The 20,404-nt window shown below is 37.0% G+C and overlaps 1 protein-coding gene across 7 annotated transcripts in view; it reads left to right on the top strand.

Annotated features, from left to right (window-relative positions):
- Positions 1 to 20,404, top strand: part of HIPK1 (homeodomain interacting protein kinase 1) — a 54,327-nt gene that overhangs the window by 22,455 nt on the left and 11,468 nt on the right. For all 7 annotated transcript variants that reach the window (XM_024987693.2, XM_005204017.5, XM_059883519.1 and 4 more), the window contains 7 exons: positions 8,581 to 8,700; positions 9,480 to 9,566; positions 10,510 to 10,694; positions 11,060 to 11,222; positions 12,014 to 12,239; positions 16,819 to 16,940; positions 17,885 to 18,019. In XM_024987693.2, the coding sequence (XP_024843461.1) occupies positions 8,581 to 8,700; positions 9,480 to 9,566; positions 10,510 to 10,694; positions 11,060 to 11,222; positions 12,014 to 12,239; positions 16,819 to 16,940; positions 17,885 to 18,019 (1,038 nt within the window). The remainder of the gene's footprint in view (positions 1 to 8,580; positions 8,701 to 9,479; positions 9,567 to 10,509; positions 10,695 to 11,059; positions 11,223 to 12,013; positions 12,240 to 16,818; positions 16,941 to 17,884; positions 18,020 to 20,404) is intronic.

Here is a 20,404-nt window from a genome sequence, read left to right as displayed (position 1 = left end):
AAAGCCAGTTCTAACTACTATGCTGTGAGCTCTTTGAGGGCAGAGATTGCTTGATTCTATCAGTGTATCCTCAACTGTTAACATTGTATCTGGGACACAGTAGATACACGAGGTTTTGTTTTGTTGTTTTCTGGATTTTTTTTTTTTTTTTAAGAAATGAATGGTTATTTTGAATTTCTAATAGGAAAAAGAGTAAAATAGTGTTTTCCCTTATTCAACCTAGATCCATTTTAGAGTAGATGTAGCATTTACCAATTTCTAAAAATTTGGCCCTCTGGACTTGTCTCTGTTGCTGTTTGTTTTTTTCCATCACTGAGTCCTGTCCGACACTTTGCAGCCCCGTGGACTGTCACCCGCCAGTTTGCTCTGTCCTCCACTGTCCCCTCCACTGTTTGCTCAGAGGCACGTCCATTGAGTCGGTGATGCTGTCTAACCATCTTATCCTCTGCCGCCTCCTTGTCTTTTGGCCTTCAGTCTTTCCTGTTATCAGAGTCTGACATAAACAATGAGTTGCTCATTTGATAAGTAACCAGTTGAGTTTTGTAATTTTTAATTTTTCAGTCTTTCATCCACCTTATAGCCAGGAGCCATTTTCCTTATTTTAACAACCACAAATAAGTGTGAGGGATATTAAATGATGGAAAACCACCGTTAGTTGAACCAATTCAGTAATTCTCTCCTTTAGGTTTTAAACTCTTTAGAGAATCTGGTGTGAATCTTCTCAGGAAAATATGTGCACAGTGTCTTATATACAAAGTTAGGGAATTCATGGACCCCCTGATTAAGAAACCTTGCTCCAAGCAATTACAGCCTCCAAAGTGCCATTCCTAGGCCAGCTGTTTTGTGGCATCTCTTCAAACTTAGTAAACAGATTATATTGTAATGTTCCTAGGAAGTGGAACCAAGTAAAATTAGATTTAGAAGCTAAGGTACAGTGGGGGCTTATCATGTAAAGAAATGATCTGGTGGTTTTGAGAATTTTTGCCTGGTGTATAGATTGAAACTATGGGTAGTAGGAGAAAGTTGTTTTTCCCATGCTGAATAATGGATAAATCGGATGTTGTTGTAGAGCAGGATTGGGGATAGTTTATCTTGAGGTATCTTTGCTTATACAAAGATTCATGAGGCAGGATCTTTATTCCTACAGCTGAGGTTTTTTTAAACAACTTTATTGGGATATAATTCACATACCATATAATTGAGCCATTTAAAGTGTACAGCTCAGTGGTTTTCAGTGTGTTCACAGGGTTGTGAACCATCACCACAATCAGTTTGGAACATTTTCAGGACTGTAAAATGAAACCCAGTACTTATTAGCAGTCAGTACCCATTGTCTGCTAACTGCCCCACCACTACCACCTAGGGACTCCTTTCAGTCTCTTTAGAGTTGCCCCTTCTAGTATATTTTATTCATTATATGCAATATGTGGTCTTTTGTGATGGGCTTCTTTTACTTAGCATGATGTTTTTCATTCATGCTGTTGCATGTATCAGAACTTGATTTTATGGCTGGTTAGTGTTTCATTGTGTGTGTGTATATGTGTCTGTGTATAAATATATTAATATATATATACCACATTTTAATGTGTTCATCTGTTGATGGACACTTGGGTTGTTACCACCTTTTGGCTGTCATGAATAATGGTGCTATGTATCAGTTCAGTTCAGTTGCTCAGTTGTGTCGGATTCTTTGTGACACCATGGACCCTATGCCAGGCTTCCCTGTCTATCATCAACTCCCAGAGCTTGCTCAAACTCATGTCCATCAAGTTGGTGATGCCATCCAACCAACCATCTTATCCTCTGTCATCCCCTTCTCTTCCTGCCTTAAACAAATGTTTAAGTCCCTGTTTTCAATTCCTTTGGGTATTAAAGGGGTTCCCTGGTGGCTCAGCAATAAAGAATCTGTCTATAATGCAGAAGACCCAGGTTCAATCCCTGGAGAAGGGAATGGCAACACACTCCAGTACTCTTGCCTGAAGAATTCCATGGACAGAGGAGCCTGGTGGGCTGCAGTCCATGGGGTTGCAAAGAGTTGGACACAACTGAGTGACTAACACTTTGACTTTTTCTGGGTGTAAAGCTAAAAGTATTGGGTTGGCTAACAAGTTCATTCAAGTTTTTCTGTAACATCTTACAGAACTTTTTGGCCAACCCAATAGAATTGCTGGGTCATATGGTAATTCTGTGTTTAAGTTTTTGAGGAACCAACAAACTTCTTTCCACAGTGGTTACACCATTTTACATTCCTACCAGCAATGTTCCAGTTTCCCCATCCTTCATCATTGTCAAGGCTGGTTATTTTCTTTCTTTTTTTAAAAAAATAATAGCCATTCTTATGGATATGTTGTGATATCTCTTTGGGGTTTTGATTTGTATTTCTCTAAATGATTAGTGGTGATGAGTATTGTTTTATGTGCTTATTGGGCATCTGTATATCTTCTTTGGAGAAGCCTGTTCAAATCCACTGCCCATTTTTGGATTTTTGTTGTTATTGAGCTACAGGAGTTCTTTCTGTATTCTTATTATTAATCCCTTATCAAATAAATGATTTCTACATACTCTACTATTCCATGTGGTTATCTTTTCACTCAGTTGATAGTGTTTACCCAAAAGTTTTAAATTTTGATGTAGTTTTCCTTTTATTGCTTATACTTGTGGTATCATATCTAATAAATCATTGGCAAATCAAATTAAGCTTTTTTCCTATGTTTTCTTCAAATAGTTTTATGGTTTTAGCTTGTACATTTAGGTTTTCGAGTCATTTCAAGTTTTGAATATTGGGTGAGGAAAGTATCCAGTTTCAGTTTTTTGCATGTGGGTTTTCTGTTATCTCAATACTGTTTTCTTTCTTTTTTTTTTTTTTTTAATACTGTTTTCTAAAAGGTGTCTTTCCCCAAGAATTGTCTGGGCATTCTTGTCAAAAATCAGTTGACCATAAATAAATGTAATGATTTATTTCTGAATTGTTGGTTCTTTTCCATTGACCTATATCCTGTATCTGTCCTTATGCCAGTACCATACCATTTTGATTACTATAGTTTGGTAGTCAGCTTTCTTTTTTTTTTAAATTGAAGTATAGTTGATTTACAATGTTGTGTTAGTTTCAAGTGTACAGCAGAGTAATTCCTGTGTGTGTGTGTACTTTTTTTTCCACACTCTTTTCTATTATAGGTTATTACAAGATAATAGATATAGTTCCCTGTACAGGATATCTGTTAATCCCAAACTCCTAATTCATCCCTCTCATCCCTTTTTCCCCTTTGGTAACCATAAGTTTGTTTTCTATGTCATTGAGTCTATTTCTGCTTTGTAAATAAGCTCATATGTGTCATATTTTAGATTCCGCATGTAAGTGACATCATTTGTATTTGTCTTTCTCTGTCTTGTGGCAGTCAGTTTTTAAAACAGTAATTGTGAGTCCTCAGGTGGTGGTGATTTAGTTGCTAAGTGGTGTCCAACTCTTGAGATCCCGTAGTCTGTAGCCTGCCAGGCTCCTCTGTCCATGGGATTTTCCAGGCAAGAATACTGGAGTGGGTTGCCATTTCCTTTTCCAGGGGATCTTCACAACCCAGGAATTGAACCCGGGTATCCTACATTGCAGGCAGATTCTTTACTGACTGAGCTATGAGTGAATCCTCTAACTATTCTTTTTAAGATTGGTCTGGCTATTCAGGGTCCCTTGAAATTCAATATGAATTTTAGAGTGGGTTTTTCTGTTTTGTCCCAAGAAAGTTATTTATTTATTTTTTTTAGGGATCGCTTGAATCGGAAGATGACTTTTGGAAGTATCACCATCTTAACAATACTGGCTTCTGATCCATAAACATGATCAGGTTTATTTAGGTTTTCTTTAGCAGTGTTCTGTAATTTTCAGAGTTCAAGTTTTTTTACTTCTTTTGTTAAATTTACTTCTAAGTATTCTTTTTTTGATGCTATAGTGAATAGAATTATTAATTTTATTTTCAGTTGTTCAGTGGTTGTGTATAGAAATGCAGTGAATTTTGTACTCTTGTATTCTGCACGCTTCTTGAACTCTTTTTCTAATGACTCTAATTCTGATAGTTTTTGTGATGAATTCCTTACAATTTTCTAACTAGAAGATCGTGTCATCTACAAATAAATTTTCCATTTTCCTTTCCAATCTGGATTCCTTTCTTCCCCCTGCCTGGCTGCTTTGCACTGAACCACACTAGTACAGTGTTGAATAGAAATAGCAAGAGTCGGTTTTCTTGTCTTGTTCCTGATTTTAAGGGGAAAGCAGTCTTTCATTGTTAAGTATGATATCAGCTGTGGCGTTTTTGGAAATGCTAAAGTTGAGATTTTACAGCAAATGTTTGTGAGTCTTAAAGTCAAATGTGTGTACCCTTTCCAGATATTAGTTAATAGCATCAACTTTGTTGGAAACATTTCAGTTGTTTAAAATAACAAATGACAGTAACACTTTCTGTTTACATAAAGGTGGGGCTCTTGTTGCTTTATTTTAAGCTATGTGAAAAGCAGTATCTGTATGATAGTTCCCATTCTACTTTAACAGGTATTAAAATTTTTTAATTTTGTAAGTGCTTCATTGTAGAAAAATTAGAAAAGATGCAGTGAGCCAAGAGACAAAAATTTCATGCTTTAGTAGTTCTACCCCTCCAAGGTAACCTGTTACATTTTGGTATATTTTATATTTATTTACACATTTAATTGTTAATTTTCTTTATACATTTATTGAGTACCTACTTTGTATCACAGGTGCTCTGATTACGTGGGGCACAGCACTGAATAAAACATTATCCTTGCCCTCGTGGAGCCTATATATTGGTGATGGGAAATAGACGTTGATAATTATACAAATAATTAAATAGGACAGTTGAGATAAATTCTATGAAGGAAAGCGTAGTTTCGCAGTGTATGTGTGCATGTGCACACACATGCATCGCCTGACCATCTGTGTCCTAATGCCTCTTGAGTATAGTCAGGTTTTTCCTACTGCTATTACCCTAGTCCAGTCTGTCTCCATCACGTACATGGGCTACTAGACAACCTCCCTTTATCTCCTCTGGCCTCCCTCCAGTCTTTTGTCCAGAGTGATTTTTTTCAGAACACCAATTTGATGATCCCACTCCTCTGCTCTTTTAGTGGTTTCCTGTCACTTAGAATAAAGGACTAAATTCTTAATATGGCCTCTGAGCCCCTCCGTGGGTTGTTCCTCCCCTTCTTCTTTCCCTTTCTGGATTTGCTCTCACACCACTTCTTGCTTTTCTTGCTCTAGACCCACTGGCATTATTTCAGCACTGGTTAAGAGTGTTTCCTTCTAGCACAGGCCCTCATGCATACTGTTCTCTTAGTTAGGAAAGCTTCTCCACCACTCATTTATTTCATTTAGTCAGTCCCTGCTCATTTATTAGCTAAAGTGTCACTTCCTCAAGGACCTTATCCTCACCAAGCCTCCATCTTGGGCAGGTTCCTTTTGTAGAAGCCTATTTATTTTCTTCAAGATACCTGTTCAGTTTGAATTATACATCAGCGTCTGTTTCCTTCACTTGACTGCAGGGTCTATGAGGGCAGAAGCCATGTTTATTTTGAAAATCATTGTCTGGCTCAGTAAGTACTTACTGAAAGAATGAATGAGGGAATATGCACTGCATATAGTTATGTTTCAAATATAAACGGATATAGAGGAACATACACACTGTGTTTATCAAATCTAAGACACCATTGGTTGAGAGACGCACTACTTTGCTGTACCTCTAAGAAAGAATGCTTTCAATTAAACCATGCTTTATCATGGCTATCAGTTGTTAACACATATCCTAATTGCAAAGATGTTAATGTGAAAAAACATGCCTCTTAGAATCAGGGAAGTGTAATTTAAGTGAGGTTATATTTAATTTGTAATCTGCCTTTTCATTTAGGATGTTATGAAATATCTTTCTTACAATGTCAATAAATATACTTCTGTCATTCAAAATGTCTGCATGGTATTTAATTGTACAGATTTTACCCTGGATGTTACATAATATTTCACCCTTTGTGTATGCAAAAGAAGTTCACATTTAAAAAAAAAAAAAAGAAGTTCACATTTAAAGTGTTCCTATTCACAATTTAAAAATTTTTTTTTCTATTTTGCTAATGCTTTATTTTGGCTTCCAGTTAGGTATGTCCCACAGACTCAGGGTAATATCCTCCTGTCTAAAATTGTCTTGTGATAGCTAGCAGGCCAGGTTTGCCCTGTAGATTGACCTCTGCTTTATACTCTTAAAAAATTGTTGAGGACCCCCAAACAGCTCCGTTTATATAGCTTATGTCTATAAATATACATTGCATTAATAATTAAAACTGAAGTTTTTGGGGAGGAGAGATGAGAAGAAGTAAGATATCCTTGCTTACAAGTTTCTAATTTTATCATTAAATATAGCCATTCTCATATGGAGTATGTGTGCTCAGTCACTCAGTTGTCTCTTTTCTGCCCTATGGACTGTATCCCACCAGGCTCCTGTGTCCTTGAGATTCTCCAGGGAAGAAGAATGGAGTGGGTTGCCATTTTCATACTTCAGGGAATCTTCTTGACCCAGGATCGAACCCTTGTTTCTTGTGTCTCCTGTATTGGCAGATGGGTTCTTTACCTGTAGCACCAAACGGGAAGCTCTTGGAGGTGTTCTGTTCAGTTCAGTTCAGTCACTCAGTTGTGTCCAACTCTTTGCAACCCCATGAACTGCAGCACGCCGGGCCTCCCTGTCCATCACCAACTACCAGAGTCCACCCAAACCCGTGTCCATTGAGTTGGTGATGCCATCCAACCATCTCATCCTCTGTCTTCTCCTGCCCTCAATCTTTCCCAGCATCAGGGTCTTTTCCAATGAGTCAGCTCTTCGCCTCAGGTGGCCAAAGTATTGGAGTTTCAGCTTCAACATCAGTCCTTCCAATGAACACCCAGGACTGATCTCCTTTAGGATGGACTGGTAGGAACTCCTCGCAGTCCAAGGGACTCTCAAGAGTCTTCTCCAACACCACAGTTCAAAAGCATCGATTCTTCTGTGCTCAGCTTTCTTTATAATCCAACTCTCACATCCATACATGACTACTGGAAAAACCATAGCCTTGACTAGATCGATCTTTGTTGGCAAAGTAATGTCTCTGCTTTTTAATGTGCTGTCTAGGTTGGTCATAACTTTCCTTCCAAGAAGTAAGCATCTTAATTTCATGGCTGCAGTCACCATCTGCAGTGATTTTGGAGCCCAGAAAAGTAAAGTCTGCTGCTGTTTCCACTGTTTCTCCATCTATTTGCCATGAAGTGATGGGACTGGATGCCATCTTAGTTTTCTGAATATTGAGCTTTAAGCCAACTTTTTCACTCTCCTCTTTGACTTTCATCAAGAGGCTCTTTAGTTCTTCTTCACTTTCTGCCGTAAGGGTGGTGTCATCTGCATATCTGAGGGGTGGGGGGAATGTGAAAAAAAAAAAACCTATTATTTTCCTTTCAATTGGTTAAGTGAAAGTCACTCAGTCATGTCCGACTCTTTGTAACCCCATGGACTACATATAGTTCGTGGAGTTCTCCAGGTCAGAATACTGGAGTGGGTAGCCTTTCCCTTCTCCAGGGGATCCTCCCAACCTAGGGATCGAACCCAGATCTCCCACATTGCAGGTAGATTCTTTACCAGCTGAGCCGCATGGGAAAGGAGCAGATTGCCTTGTGGGATAGAGAGAATTGTGAAAGTAAAGACAGGTGTGGACAATAAAACTGGGAAACTTTTAAAGCACAAGAATATACAAGCACATGTCTCATTAGCCATTGGAGCAATGACATCATCACACATCACTTCTGGAACTCTCTACTGTATACCCGTGAGAAAGAAATGAAAAAGACAAATAACTTCTTAGTACTATTATGAAAATAGTTTCTATTTCATAGACTCCTAAATAGATATTGGGGACCCCTCAGTGTTCCCCAGACCACACTTTGAGAACTGCTAGCCTAGTTCAAAGTAGTTGTTCAATAAATAGTGAATGAATGAGCATAGTACCTGCCCTTTATTGATGTGGGAATAGAGAAACTGAATTAAGTGCTTAATTTTGTGGTATGAGAGAGAAACTCTGTGGCGGTGTAGGGACATTTGACTAGGGACTATTGACTGGAGCTAGAGTTAGAGCTAGAGGTAGCTAAGGAAGAAAGAGGCTTATAGAAATTTTTTCCTGATCTTTTGAATCTGATAATGTATCAACAAACATAGCCTTGGTAATCCATGAAATAGTTTGTTGAAAACTTTCTGTTCTGTCCTAGAAATATCTTTTTTTGAGCTCTGTATCAGAAGTCTACAGGAAACCAAAAAGGGTCACACAGAAAATTTTCAAAACTGAGTTTTCCTTGTAAATAACAGGTGTAGTGGCAAGAAAGTTACTGAATAAATACTTGGGAATAATACATGTATTTACAGATAAATTTCCTTTGTATTGATCAAATAGTTAATTTCTTTGTGATACCTATCTTTTTTTTTTTTTTGACTAGAGCTAATAATATTTTAGTGTGAAAGTTTTTAATAATTTCCCTTTTCACTCCAAATCAATGTTTTGATGATTTTGACATTTCAGATTCGTTACATCTCACAAACACAAGGCCTGCCAGCTGAATATCTTCTCAGTGCCGGGACAAAAACTACTAGGTTTTTCAACAGAGATCCTAATCTGGGGTACCCGCTATGGAGACTTAAGGTCTGACTTTTATTGTTCTATACTACTCATTCCTGTACTCCTTAATCTCAATTTGAATTCAAAGTTTAGTTATTAAATTGAGGTGAAGGAGGGTGGGCAGTGAGAATGTATATTTGCAGGAGGAAATACTTCAAGAAATTATTTCATTGTATCCATATGCCTTATCCTCAGTTTAAAAAAAAAAAAAACGTTAAATTCCAGTACAGTTGGCTGAGATTATTTTATATATTTGAATCAGCAGCTAAGAAGAGGGTATGGAGAGTAGTGCTTACTTATCATTGAGTGATAGGAAGAACTAGAGTAATTTAGTAGTGGGGTTTTTTTTTTAGTGAATTCTCAATAAATATGATACAACAGCATAATTTTATAACTGCCCATATTAAGACCTTACCTATTTTCTTGAAAACATTGAAATGTGAGTAATTTAATTAATCCAGTAGTACTCTGTGTCTCTGAATCTTTTAAATAGTTAGCATTTGAAATATTGTTTCATTTGAAAGTAATGTTTAGAAAAAAATGGCTGTGTCTGTTCTTAACCGACATTCTTCAGGAACTGTGCTACAACATTGGTTGCACATTTATTTTATCACTGTTGAAAGGGAGGCCAGGTATCAAGGTCCCATCTCTACTGGAAGACTTCCTGGTTGTAAATTACTTTCATGTTTGTGACCTCTGGTTGGGAAGATGATGATACTTGTTTCTTTGTAATCTGGCTTTAATTTAGAATAAAGTGTGGAAATATCATACGGATGGAATTTTTTAAAAACTGTATTTTGTAGACACCTGAAGAACATGAATTGGAAACTGGGATCAAGTCAAAAGAAGCTCGAAAGTACATTTTTAATTGTTTAGATGATATGGCTCAGGTGAGTATGGAATGTTTCAGAAAGTCAGACATTTGTGTATCTCCTTAGTCAGAGATACACTTCCATTAGTTATATTAAAGATAGATTCAGTTTATCATCATCTAGTGGGGTTTTTTTTCATTTTTAACATAAACACATTAATATTCTGCCATATATTAAAAGAATGATTGAATCCTAGCAAAGGATATTTTTAGAATTATTTCTCCTTTGCTTTTGCTTAACTAGTCTTGATTCATGTCAGTATTTTGAAATATTATTTATGAAGGTTTCTTTCTTGTCCATTTTCTCTACTGAATAAATAGCTCCTGCATAAAAACTGCATTTATTTAGGGCTTTTATTCCAAACTCTGTTTAATCACATACTGTCTCATTTTATCTTTTCAGCAATAGAAACTTGTATTTAAGTAATAACAGTCATTTTTGTTTAATCTCTTTTATACAGATTTTGAATGAAAAGAGCTTATTCATCTTTGTTCTACCAATGAACTGTACCAAATTGAATGTTTTAGTATAAGAGCTTCCATTGTGAAAAAATTTCATCAGGTGTTTCTCTTAAGGTCTATCTATCTATCTATATACATATATTTGTATTTATATATAAAGCATACATTGGTAAAGAATCTGCCTGCCATGCAGGAAACCAGGGTTTGATTCCCAGAAGTTCCTCTGGAGAAGGGAATGGCAATCCACTCCAGTATTCTTGCCTGGAGAATTCCATGGACAGAGAAGCCTGGTGGGCTATAGTCCGTGGGGTCACAAAGAGTCAGACACGACTGAGCGACTCACACACACACACACACACACACACACACACACACACACACACACAAAGCATACATATTAATATTATATATGTATAAATATATATACACAACACAGATGTTAAATGTCAGCGTTAAAGGTTAAGTGATGAACTGTAGTATTTCTAAATTTTCCTTGGAAGGTGAACATGTCTACAGACTTAGAGGGAACAGATATGTTGGCAGAGAAGGCGGATCGAAGAGAATACATTGATCTGTTAAAAAAAATGCTAACAATTGATGCAGATAAGAGAATTACTCCTCTGAAAACTCTTAACCACCAGTTTGTGACAATGACTCACCTTCTGGATTTTCCACATAGCAATCAGTGAGTATAGTGTGGTCTGGGGCATTTTGTCATGATGTAGTTCTCTGTTGATTTACACTCAACAGGTTCTCTGTTTATCTTACAGCTAAATGGAAGTGTCACATGAGCAGTGGCTTTGGTACTTGCATATTTGGCTCAATGATGGTTTTTCTTCTCATTGAAAAGTCATGAGATTAAAAATTAGATGTGTGTTTTTCCTCTTTATGGTTATAAAAATGCTTGATTCATTTTCTCTGAAAGATCCTTGGTTCATTTTCTCTGAAAGTACTCAGGAGGGAAAAACATTGATCGTATTTATCTTGAGTTATTTGCTGCCTTCTTAAATCAGAGATTTTATTTCATTGACTTTTTAATCTCTTTTTCAGTGTTAAGTCTTGTTTCCAGAACATGGAGATCTGCAAACGGAGGGTCCACATGTATGATACAGTGAGTCAGATCAAGAGTCCCTTCACCACACATGTTGCCCCAAATACAAGCACAAATCTAACTATGAGCTTCAGCAACCAACTCAATACAGTGCACAATCAGGTATTCAGTAAATGATTTTGGAAACTCAGAACCTAAGTGGGATAAAACCTAGTAAGAGTACAGGGTGAGGTAAAGAAACCAGTCTTTGCTTTGATGGTTGCTTCATAAGAAGTTTCAGACTGATAGTACCTACTGGTCATGTGCTAACAGTCTTAGCATAGTCAAATAAGTGGAACCTGGCTTCTTTAGTTATTATTGCTGTTCATGTACTGACTTCAGCCAAATGACTCTCTCTTTGTTAGATAGTTCTCATTACATGTATAAAAAGATGTTTTCAGTAATTTTTTTTTTAATGCTGTATATTAGGTCCTCAGAATTTACTTATCTGATAAACTGGAATCTTGTCCTGCCCACCAACCACTGATCTCTTTGTTTCTGTGAATTCCATTAATTAAGAGTGGTTTTGCATTTGTTTGCCAAACAGTGATATTTACAATTAAGTTTGTTTCTAAAGACATTAGGTTTCCTAATTTCTTAGCTAGTTCTGCCTTTTAAATGGAAGAGCACATGAAATTCTGTGGGATCTCATATCCAGTAGCTTTTTACAAAGAAGGAAAAGGTAGGGGTTTATTTATATAGCTTCAACTAGAGCAGAACTGTTTTTTATTCTTGGTTTTTTTATTTTCCAACTTTATAATTGACCTTAAGTTTAGAGATAGGAAGAATTTCTTAAGCAGAGAGAGTTATTTCAAAGACATTAGCATTACATTTTAAAACTTTGTTCCTAATTTTCTGGATAGATTCTGTGTATGTGAAAATGTTTATACGGGTTGTAATCCTTTTATTTTTAGGCCAGTGTTCTAGCTTCCAGTTCTACTGCAGCAGCTGCTACTCTTTCTCTGGCTAATTCCGACGTCTCCCTGCTAAACTACCAGTCAGCTTTGTACCCATCATCTGCAGCACCCGTTCCTGGTGTCGCCCAGCAAGGTGTTTCCTTGCAGCCTGGAACTACCCAGATTTGCACTCAGACAGATCCATTCCAGCAAACATTTATAGTATGTCCACCTGCTTTTCAAAGTAAGTGGGGAAACTCTTGTATTATCTATATCAGACCTACCTGCTTTAGGCAGCTCCTCATTAGGTATCTCTTTGCTTAGTTTTGATCTTTGATAGATTTAAACTCAGTCTCTGATACGAAGATAACTGAAGAAGGCTGACCTTTTTTACACTGGTTACTTGTCTAATTATGATACTCTCTGACACGTAGGAGTTCAATTACTGTTTACTTATTTGAATTGCATAGAAGGCAATGGCACCCCACTCCAGTACTCTTGCCTGGAAAATCCCATGGACAGAGGAGCCTAGTAGGCTGCAGTCCATGGGGTCGCTAAGAGTCGGACACGACTGAGCGACTTCACTTTCACTTTTCACTTTCATGCATTGGAGAAGGAAATGGCAACCCACTCCAGTGTTCTTGCCTGGAGAATCCCAGGGACAGTGGAGCCTGGTGGGCTGTTGTCTATGGGGTCACACAGAGTCGGACACGACTGAAGTGACTTAGCATAGCATAGCATATTTGAATTGCCCAATACTAGTTTTCTTGTACATTGAGACCTTGTACCAATGTCCTGTATCTGGCATAAACATGTATTTCTCAATGTGCAGAGTATATACATCTTGAAAAAAGTTGTTTGAAACAGAACTGCTGTATACTGAATCATATTTCCTCTATCATTCCATTATAAAATAAAATTAGTATTCCAAATGAAAAAGTAATTTCATTCAAAAATGTAAAACTCATGTTTAAAAATATAGGAATCTCTTAAGTTATATTCAGAAATAAAGATCATTATTGAACTGAAAAATTCTACAAGCTGAGGTATTTGTGTGAGGAAGGCATTATTAAGATTATCTGCTTCAGCTTATAAATTATGTTGTTCCTACAAACGCCTATCAACAGGAACAGAGTAGCTGAAGAAGGGAGCTCTCACCGATGTGTTACAATAAGATTTTGATTTTCACATTTCCATCCTTGCTCATTTTCTCATTGTTGTTCAGTGTTCATTGATCTCATGAACCATTTAAAAAATAATTTAAAAAGTTAAATTATTTTAAGGATATATTCTGACAACATCTTGACTTTCCCATTAGAAAGTCAGTGTCAGTGTCCTCTGGGAATAAACCTGGATTCAGGCTACTCATAGAAATTCACATAGAAGCAGTTAGCATTTTTATCTTTTTACTTCAGTTACTTATTGACTGTGACTCTCTTGTTTGTTTGGTTTCTGACAGAGTCGGAGCAAGCAGAAGCAAAGAGGGGCTAGGGGAGACTGAGAGATTACCGGGAGGACAGGAGAGCGATAGCGATGTAAACCAGGGAGAAACCACAGGGAGAGCGGAGGAGCAGATTCAAAATCCGTAAATGCAAATTTAGCCTAATTTACCTAATTATTTTTTGCGTGTGCTTCATAGTAAATTCTGTACTTTGGGTTATCATATGTTGAGTGATTCTTCTAATTAGCAAATAGCCATCTCCTTCCCCATCACCTTTTCCAAAGTGAGTTTCATTGTAACAATTTTCAGATGTGGGACTCTGAAGTTTTCTGCTGCTTCTCAGATGATTTAAGAGATGAGGCAGAAGAACTTTTAGTTCTTTTAACAAAGAAAAATGTAAACAGAAGAGGTAGAAGGGAAAAGTGGTTTAACTGGTTTTGGTATAATTAGGTAAGTATAGCTTTAGAAAATTTTTTCGTATATCAGATCAGATCAGTAGCTCAGTCGTGTCCGACTCTTTGCGACCCCATGAATCACAGCACGCCAGGCCTCCCTGTCCATCACCAACTCCCAGAGTTCACTGAGACTCAGCGTCCATTGAGTCGGTGATGCCATCCAGCCATCTCATCCTCTGTCGTCCCCTTCTCCTCTTGCCCCCAATCCCTCCCAGCATCAGAGTCTTTTCTAATGAGTCAACTCTTCGCATGAGGTAGCCAAAGTACTGGAGTTTCCGTATATAGGAAGCCTAAATAACCTGAGGAGCTAGATAGAGCAAATTTTAAAATTTCCAGAGGAAAGGGAGTTTTAGAATAAAGTGATGACAGTGTTGAAAACTGATATGTATTACTCAGATAATGTTCTAAGTGCTTTTACATGTATTAATTCATCCTCACAACCAACCTTTGGAAGTGGGTAATGTCATTATCCCCAGTTTGTAGATGAAAAAATTGATCATGATTCCCTCATCTGCCCAGTTTTTTTATGACTGGTTAGTGGTAGAACCACAGTTTGAACCCAGGCAGTGAGGCCCATAGTTTATATATGGTGTTATTCTTTACTGCCTTTCAGTATTTAAACTCAAATAGTGGTAAAGAGTTGTCAGTTGATTTGCCAGCCGTAGCCATATGCTGGTTTCTGCCCAACAGTCTTCTAGGACAGGTTTGCCGTCTTCTGTTTCACCATCGTCTCTTTTATAAGATGCCTATACTTAGAGGAGAGTAGACCCTCATCATTAGATAGTTTTTTTCTTCTTTCCATACTTTCATGGTTTTTGTTTTAATTTAAAGGGCTGTGTTCAAAAACAAAAATAAAACTTTAATACTTTTAGTTCAGGGCCCAGGGAGAGCCTTCCCAAAGTGCTGCCTTTGGTTAATTCTTTGTTTCCACTTGGGGCTTCCCTGGAAAAGCTAGTTTTAAACTATCTTGACTGCTGTGGCTTAGCCTAAATTACTGTAGCAATCTAATACTTAGAGTCACATTTGTGGGTCGGTATATAAATACTGCTTTCTGTTTGACCAAAATAGATATACATTTTGCTCAGTGGCAACTATTATTCTGTAATTTGTCCTCTTTTATTTCATCATCCTAGGAGACAAAGATAAGCTTCTATAGTGAACATTTCTTTCTAAATTTTGTCTCCTCAGTTCCTAACAATTTGTAGGCTATTATAATAATATAATAATGTAGCTAAGCCATGGGGATATAGACAAGAATTTTGATGTTACCTAGCTTTCTAATTCAGAGAAGGCAATGGCACCCCACTCCAGTTCTCTTGCCTGGAAAATCCCATGGACGGAGGAGCCTGGTAGGCTACAGTCCATGGGGCCGCTAAGAGTCGGGCACGACTGAGCAACTTCACTTTCACTTCTCACTTTCATGCACTGGAGAAGGAAATGGGAACCCACTCCAGTGTTTTTGCCTGGAGAATCCCAGGGACAGAGGAGCCTGGTGGGCTTCTGTCTATGGGATCGCACAGAGTCGGACACGACTGATGTGACTTAGCAGCAGCAGCTTTCTAATTAAATAGCATTGCCTTAGGAAGAATGACTGGTATTTTTTTAAATCTGGATACCTGGATTTGTTCCCTTTTATTTTTATGTAAGTAGCACTTTTTTAAAAGTTATTATTAGAGTATTCTATAATTCTTATTTTACTAGTCTCTTTTACTTTGTACATTTCTGGATTATGTTTTCCTGTATGACAGTTAGTTACTAAGTTACTTGAACTACGAAATGGAAAATTGCCAGAAGCAACATATTAGAGTGTATGAGTTGTGCTCATTTGATACCTCCATAGTAAGTTTCAGAGAAACTAGTTGGTGATAGCCCAGAAAGTGTCACTGACAGAGTATTCTAATTAAAATGGCTATATCCTCTCTTTTAACAAAAATGCAAGCTTTAGTGAATTAGAGACATAACAGAAACTTAAATTCTCTACATAGAAAGCTTTGACAGGATAGGTTTAAAAGAAAGCTTTGAAGGTTCTTTTCTCAAGTCTTAGCAAAAGGTGGAACGATCTTGAGCCTCCTTTTTCCCCAGAATGAGATACTCCTGATTTGTAGAAAACATTTCTTCAGCATGTGTGCCCAGAGGATAATGAGTAAAACAGTAATGAGATACGGTCATTGTTTTAAAGGCAACAAAAAGTTCTTAATTTTCTTAGCTTTCCATTAACTACGAAAGAGTCTTAGAAAGCTGTTAGTGATGAGAGCAGATTTCTAAAATAAGTAGTGAAAAGTATTTCTGTAAACCACAATGTCTACTTTTAAAATACTTTTATCCTAGGTATAATTCCTTCAGTTCACATACTGGTTAAGGATAAAATATATGACTAATTTGTGACCTAGGTAATATATTTTTGAGGAGTTGAGTAAAAACATCCCCTTAAAATATTCTAAACAAAAAGATGACTGAGATAATAAATTATTGAGCTTTTTATAATGTTCCTTATCTAACCAAAAGTTATGAAGTCTTTGCTTTTAATAGATTATATTTTTTTAAATGCTCAAGTGTTTTTCTGTCTTTAATGGATTAAAAGGTGAATGTAACTTACTAAGCAGAGTTGTTTATTTTTGCCTCTACTGTTAATGGGAGTGGAATGAGTGTAATGTTTTAAGCTTTGTTGGATAAAAAAAAATTTTAGAATTTCCTGAAAGTAGCCCTCCCCCTATCAAGCATCTTTCTATTGATCTAACCTGAAGGGAACCAAGTCACCCTTTACTTAACTTCTCAGACTTTGGTGAAACTCCTTTGTTTGAAGTGTCTAGAACGAAAACCTGGGTGGTGATTATTTGAACTGAAAAGCTAAAAACCAAAAAGCCCCCAATCAGGTAGTACCCCCCACACCTAGCAAAGCAATATAACTGTGATGTTGCTTTTTACAGCTGGACTACAAGCAACAACAAAACACTCTGGATTCCCTGTGAGGATGGATAATGCAGTGCCAATTGTCCCCCAGGCACCAGCTGCTCAGCCACTGCAGATACAGTCAGGGGTCCTCACGCAGGTAAGGGCCAGAGCAGCTTGGACACTCAGTAGTGCTGAAGTTCTCTGAAGCACTGTTGAGAATCAGATATTTGGTCCTAGAAAATGAAATCTGCTTTGACCATAAGATCTTTCTTGGTCATATTCAGTGGACTTAAAATGGAACATCTATAATGGAATGATATACTCATTCCTAATGCTATTGCAGCTCTGCCATTGTCTTCCTTAGACTTGGAGACTTAAATAGCCAGACTTTGAAAAATTGTCCCCTGAGTAAATTTAATTTTGTAGGATGAAGTTAATCTTTTATCTAGATGCTCTTAAAGTACAACATGTAACAACACTTGAATTCTAAAAGTAAAAAGTTTCCCTTTTGCTCTGTGTCCCCTTTACTCTTTGAGAATTTCATCATAGTTGAGAGGTTGGATCATATCAGGATATCTCTTCAAGTAATACATCCCTTCATTCCTTGTGTTTAACTAGGCTGTAGAAAGTTTTAAAACTTTATACCTGCCATGCAAAATGCAACTAAGGTGATCAAGAAACTCATGAAATATTCCTATAAACAACAGATACTGTATTTTAAATTCTGTATGTAAATGTTTGTGGTCCACGACATATAGCAAATCCTGAAATCCAAAACCCTCATTTTGTGAGCAGGAGGAAGAGAAAGTCTTAATACATGCTGTTAACTGAGTTTTTTAGTAACTCAGTTTCCTGATCCTCTGAATCTGGTCCAAGAAGGATTCCTATATATTTTTTTTGCTTTAGGCCATTGACATTTGACCTAGTTGGCCAATGCTGTGCGAAGTTGGAGGGGAAAGTTGTGTTTGGTACATGAATTTTAAGTGATGTGAAACTACTGCATTTTGTTGGTAGTAACTTGGGGGGGGATTGAAAACCCTTCTGAATCCAGATAACCTGCCTCGGTGTTTGTTTCACTCACCTGCCTAATCTACATTTCAGGGAAGCTGTACACCACTAATGGTAGCAACTCTTCACCCTCAAGTAGCCACCATCACACCGCAGTATGCGGTGCCCTTTACTCTGAGCTGCGCAGCCGGCCGGCCGGCGCTGGTTGAACAGACTGCCGCTGTACTGGTAATTCCCCTCACTTGATTGTGTTACTAACGGAGTTTCTTTGGTTTCTTTCTTATTTTTAATTTTTTCCTGTTTGTTTTTGTTCTGTTTTTTTTCTGGTTTTCTCATTTTTCAAAAAAGATTTTTTTAACTTAGTCTTTGCAGAGGGCATGGAAGCATGTGCCATCTTGTGGCTGTGTTCTTGCTACATCTTTAATGTCTCATTGTTTTCCTCCCTGACATTTGCTGAAGCACTCACTGTTTGACTCTGGTGTTCAGTGTGACTCTGAAAGAGTCAGATCCTTTGGTTCTTCTTTGCCAGCCTAATGTGATGAAAGCTCTTGGTGTAGCCTCAGAAGAGCTTCAGCACTGCCATCTGTTCTCTGCCCTATCTTTTATCTTCTGAACCTTAAGAATGAAGGAGGTGGCCTTTAGTTTGGCTCTGCTACAGGTACCTGGATGGCCAAAATTTGAACTCTTTGGCAAGTTAGCTTCCTTCCTTTACCTACTGTTTCAAGCTTCTAAACGTTTTGTGCATGTAGAAATGTTTAAGATTCTCTTAATTTATTCACCAGTTGGTATTAACTTTCCCTCCATGAACCTATGAAGATAACTCTTTGCCACTCATGATCATTGGCAGCTTATAGCTTCCATTTAAACATGTTCCCTTTAGAGCCTTTTTAGATCATATTTCATTTGTTGGTTGAAATCAAAAGTGAACTCATTTATAGGTAAATAAATGATTTTACGAATAGGTCTTTATACAAGGTGAAAATATGATTGAAAAACTTTAAGAATAATATCTTTGTTATCAAAAGTCATGGAGAAAAATTATTAAATACAGCATCAAATGTAGTAGTATGGGTCTTAGAAATTAGAAAACAAACAGAACTTTGAGGTATATTTCAACATTTGGAACACTAACAGTGATTTTTGGATGTGTTTTGGTTTTGGGGGGTGGTTAGAATTATTTATTTGACGTCCAGCATTTGTTATTTAAAAATTAAAATCAGATAAGCATTTGAAAACCTATTTGATACTGTTGAATCCTGATACTTCCCCATCTTTCAAAGTGGCTTTAAATTTCTTTTGTTGTTTCTCAAGGACTCATGTGAGTGAAAACACTTTTAGAATACATATTTTGGTTGCTGGGGTTTGTTTGGTTTCCAGTTTAAAAGTCTGTCACCGCCAAAATAATTCCATCATAAACATAAATGCTGAGTATAAGGGAGTCAGATAAATTTCCAGCTTGGAGTGATCCAAGCCACTGGTTTTAACTTGCACACCTATAGTTTTGAGGTTGGGAATGGTAGTTGACATTTCTCCTTTGCTGCTTCTCTTAAGTTTGCACTAGTCATTTGCTAAGCTTTGCATATTTTTGCTCTTCCTCTGTCAAAACAGTTCGTCGCTTGGAACGCCAGATTTCTGCCTCACGTTGAAATGTTACTTCTTGCTCTGTATTAAACTACATGCTTTGTCTTGTGCAGGTGTTGGCTTATGGAAAGACGCATGGTGTGACTTAACATACTTCTCTTATTTTCTGTTTTGTTTTGTTTTGAATTCTGCTTATGGTAGCAGACATGTTTGCAGTTTCTCTAATTTGAAGGCTTCTTGTTTGGAACCGGTATTTGTAACATGTGGATCTGTTACTTGCAGAAATATTTTTAAAACAAGTGTGTTGATGGCCTTGCAGTTTGAAATTCAAGAAACAGAACAATATGTACTCAGACATTGTAGGTGATTGTACTGTAGAATTCAGGTTTAAAAAGCAGACTTTAAATCTGTTCCCTTTTTTTAAAGGAAATGCCACAATTTTCATAAGAAGTACAGAAAACATATTTGTTGATATCTATTGCAAGTGGCATGGCTTGTTAAAAACTACAAATAATGTATTTTGTTTCAGTGATTAGTTTTTATGTCAAGTTATGTTCTTACAAATTATGCATATTTTAGGAAACTACTAAAAACAAAATATGTTACACTCCATCTATTTCTTAAATATTTTTTTATTGCCTTTAAAAAATTCTATCACATGACTATAAATAATGTTAGTTTTCTCTTGCTGGCATAAGCTTGTTTGCCAAAGGATTTTGGCCTTTGGTCATCCACATCTGGCTCCATTTTCCAAGTACTACACTTTTAAAAAGGAACAATTCTTCTCTTTGTTTTATGGGTCGAATTGACCTGATGTCTTTTATCTGATTGGCACTCACATTTTTAAATTCTTATTTTTAATCTCAAGGGAGTTGTCTTAATTCTTTCTAGGGACATTTTTAGACCCTTTGCAAAAATATTACTTCAGCATTTAACAGGAGCTTACCTCTTTACTCTGCAGTGCAGTAGAAACTCTTAACCACAGGGATCTGCCTTTCTTTAATACCCTGGTGGTCAGGTTATGGAGGTGGC

This window comes from Bos taurus, chromosome 3 (genome assembly GCF_002263795.3).
Source record: "Bos taurus isolate L1 Dominette 01449 registration number 42190680 breed Hereford chromosome 3, ARS-UCD2.0, whole genome shotgun sequence".
Lineage (NCBI taxonomy): Eukaryota > Metazoa > Chordata > Mammalia > Artiodactyla > Bovidae > Bos > Bos taurus.
The sequence above is the reverse complement of the archived record's forward strand: the minus strand, read 5'-3'. Positions and strand labels throughout refer to the sequence as shown.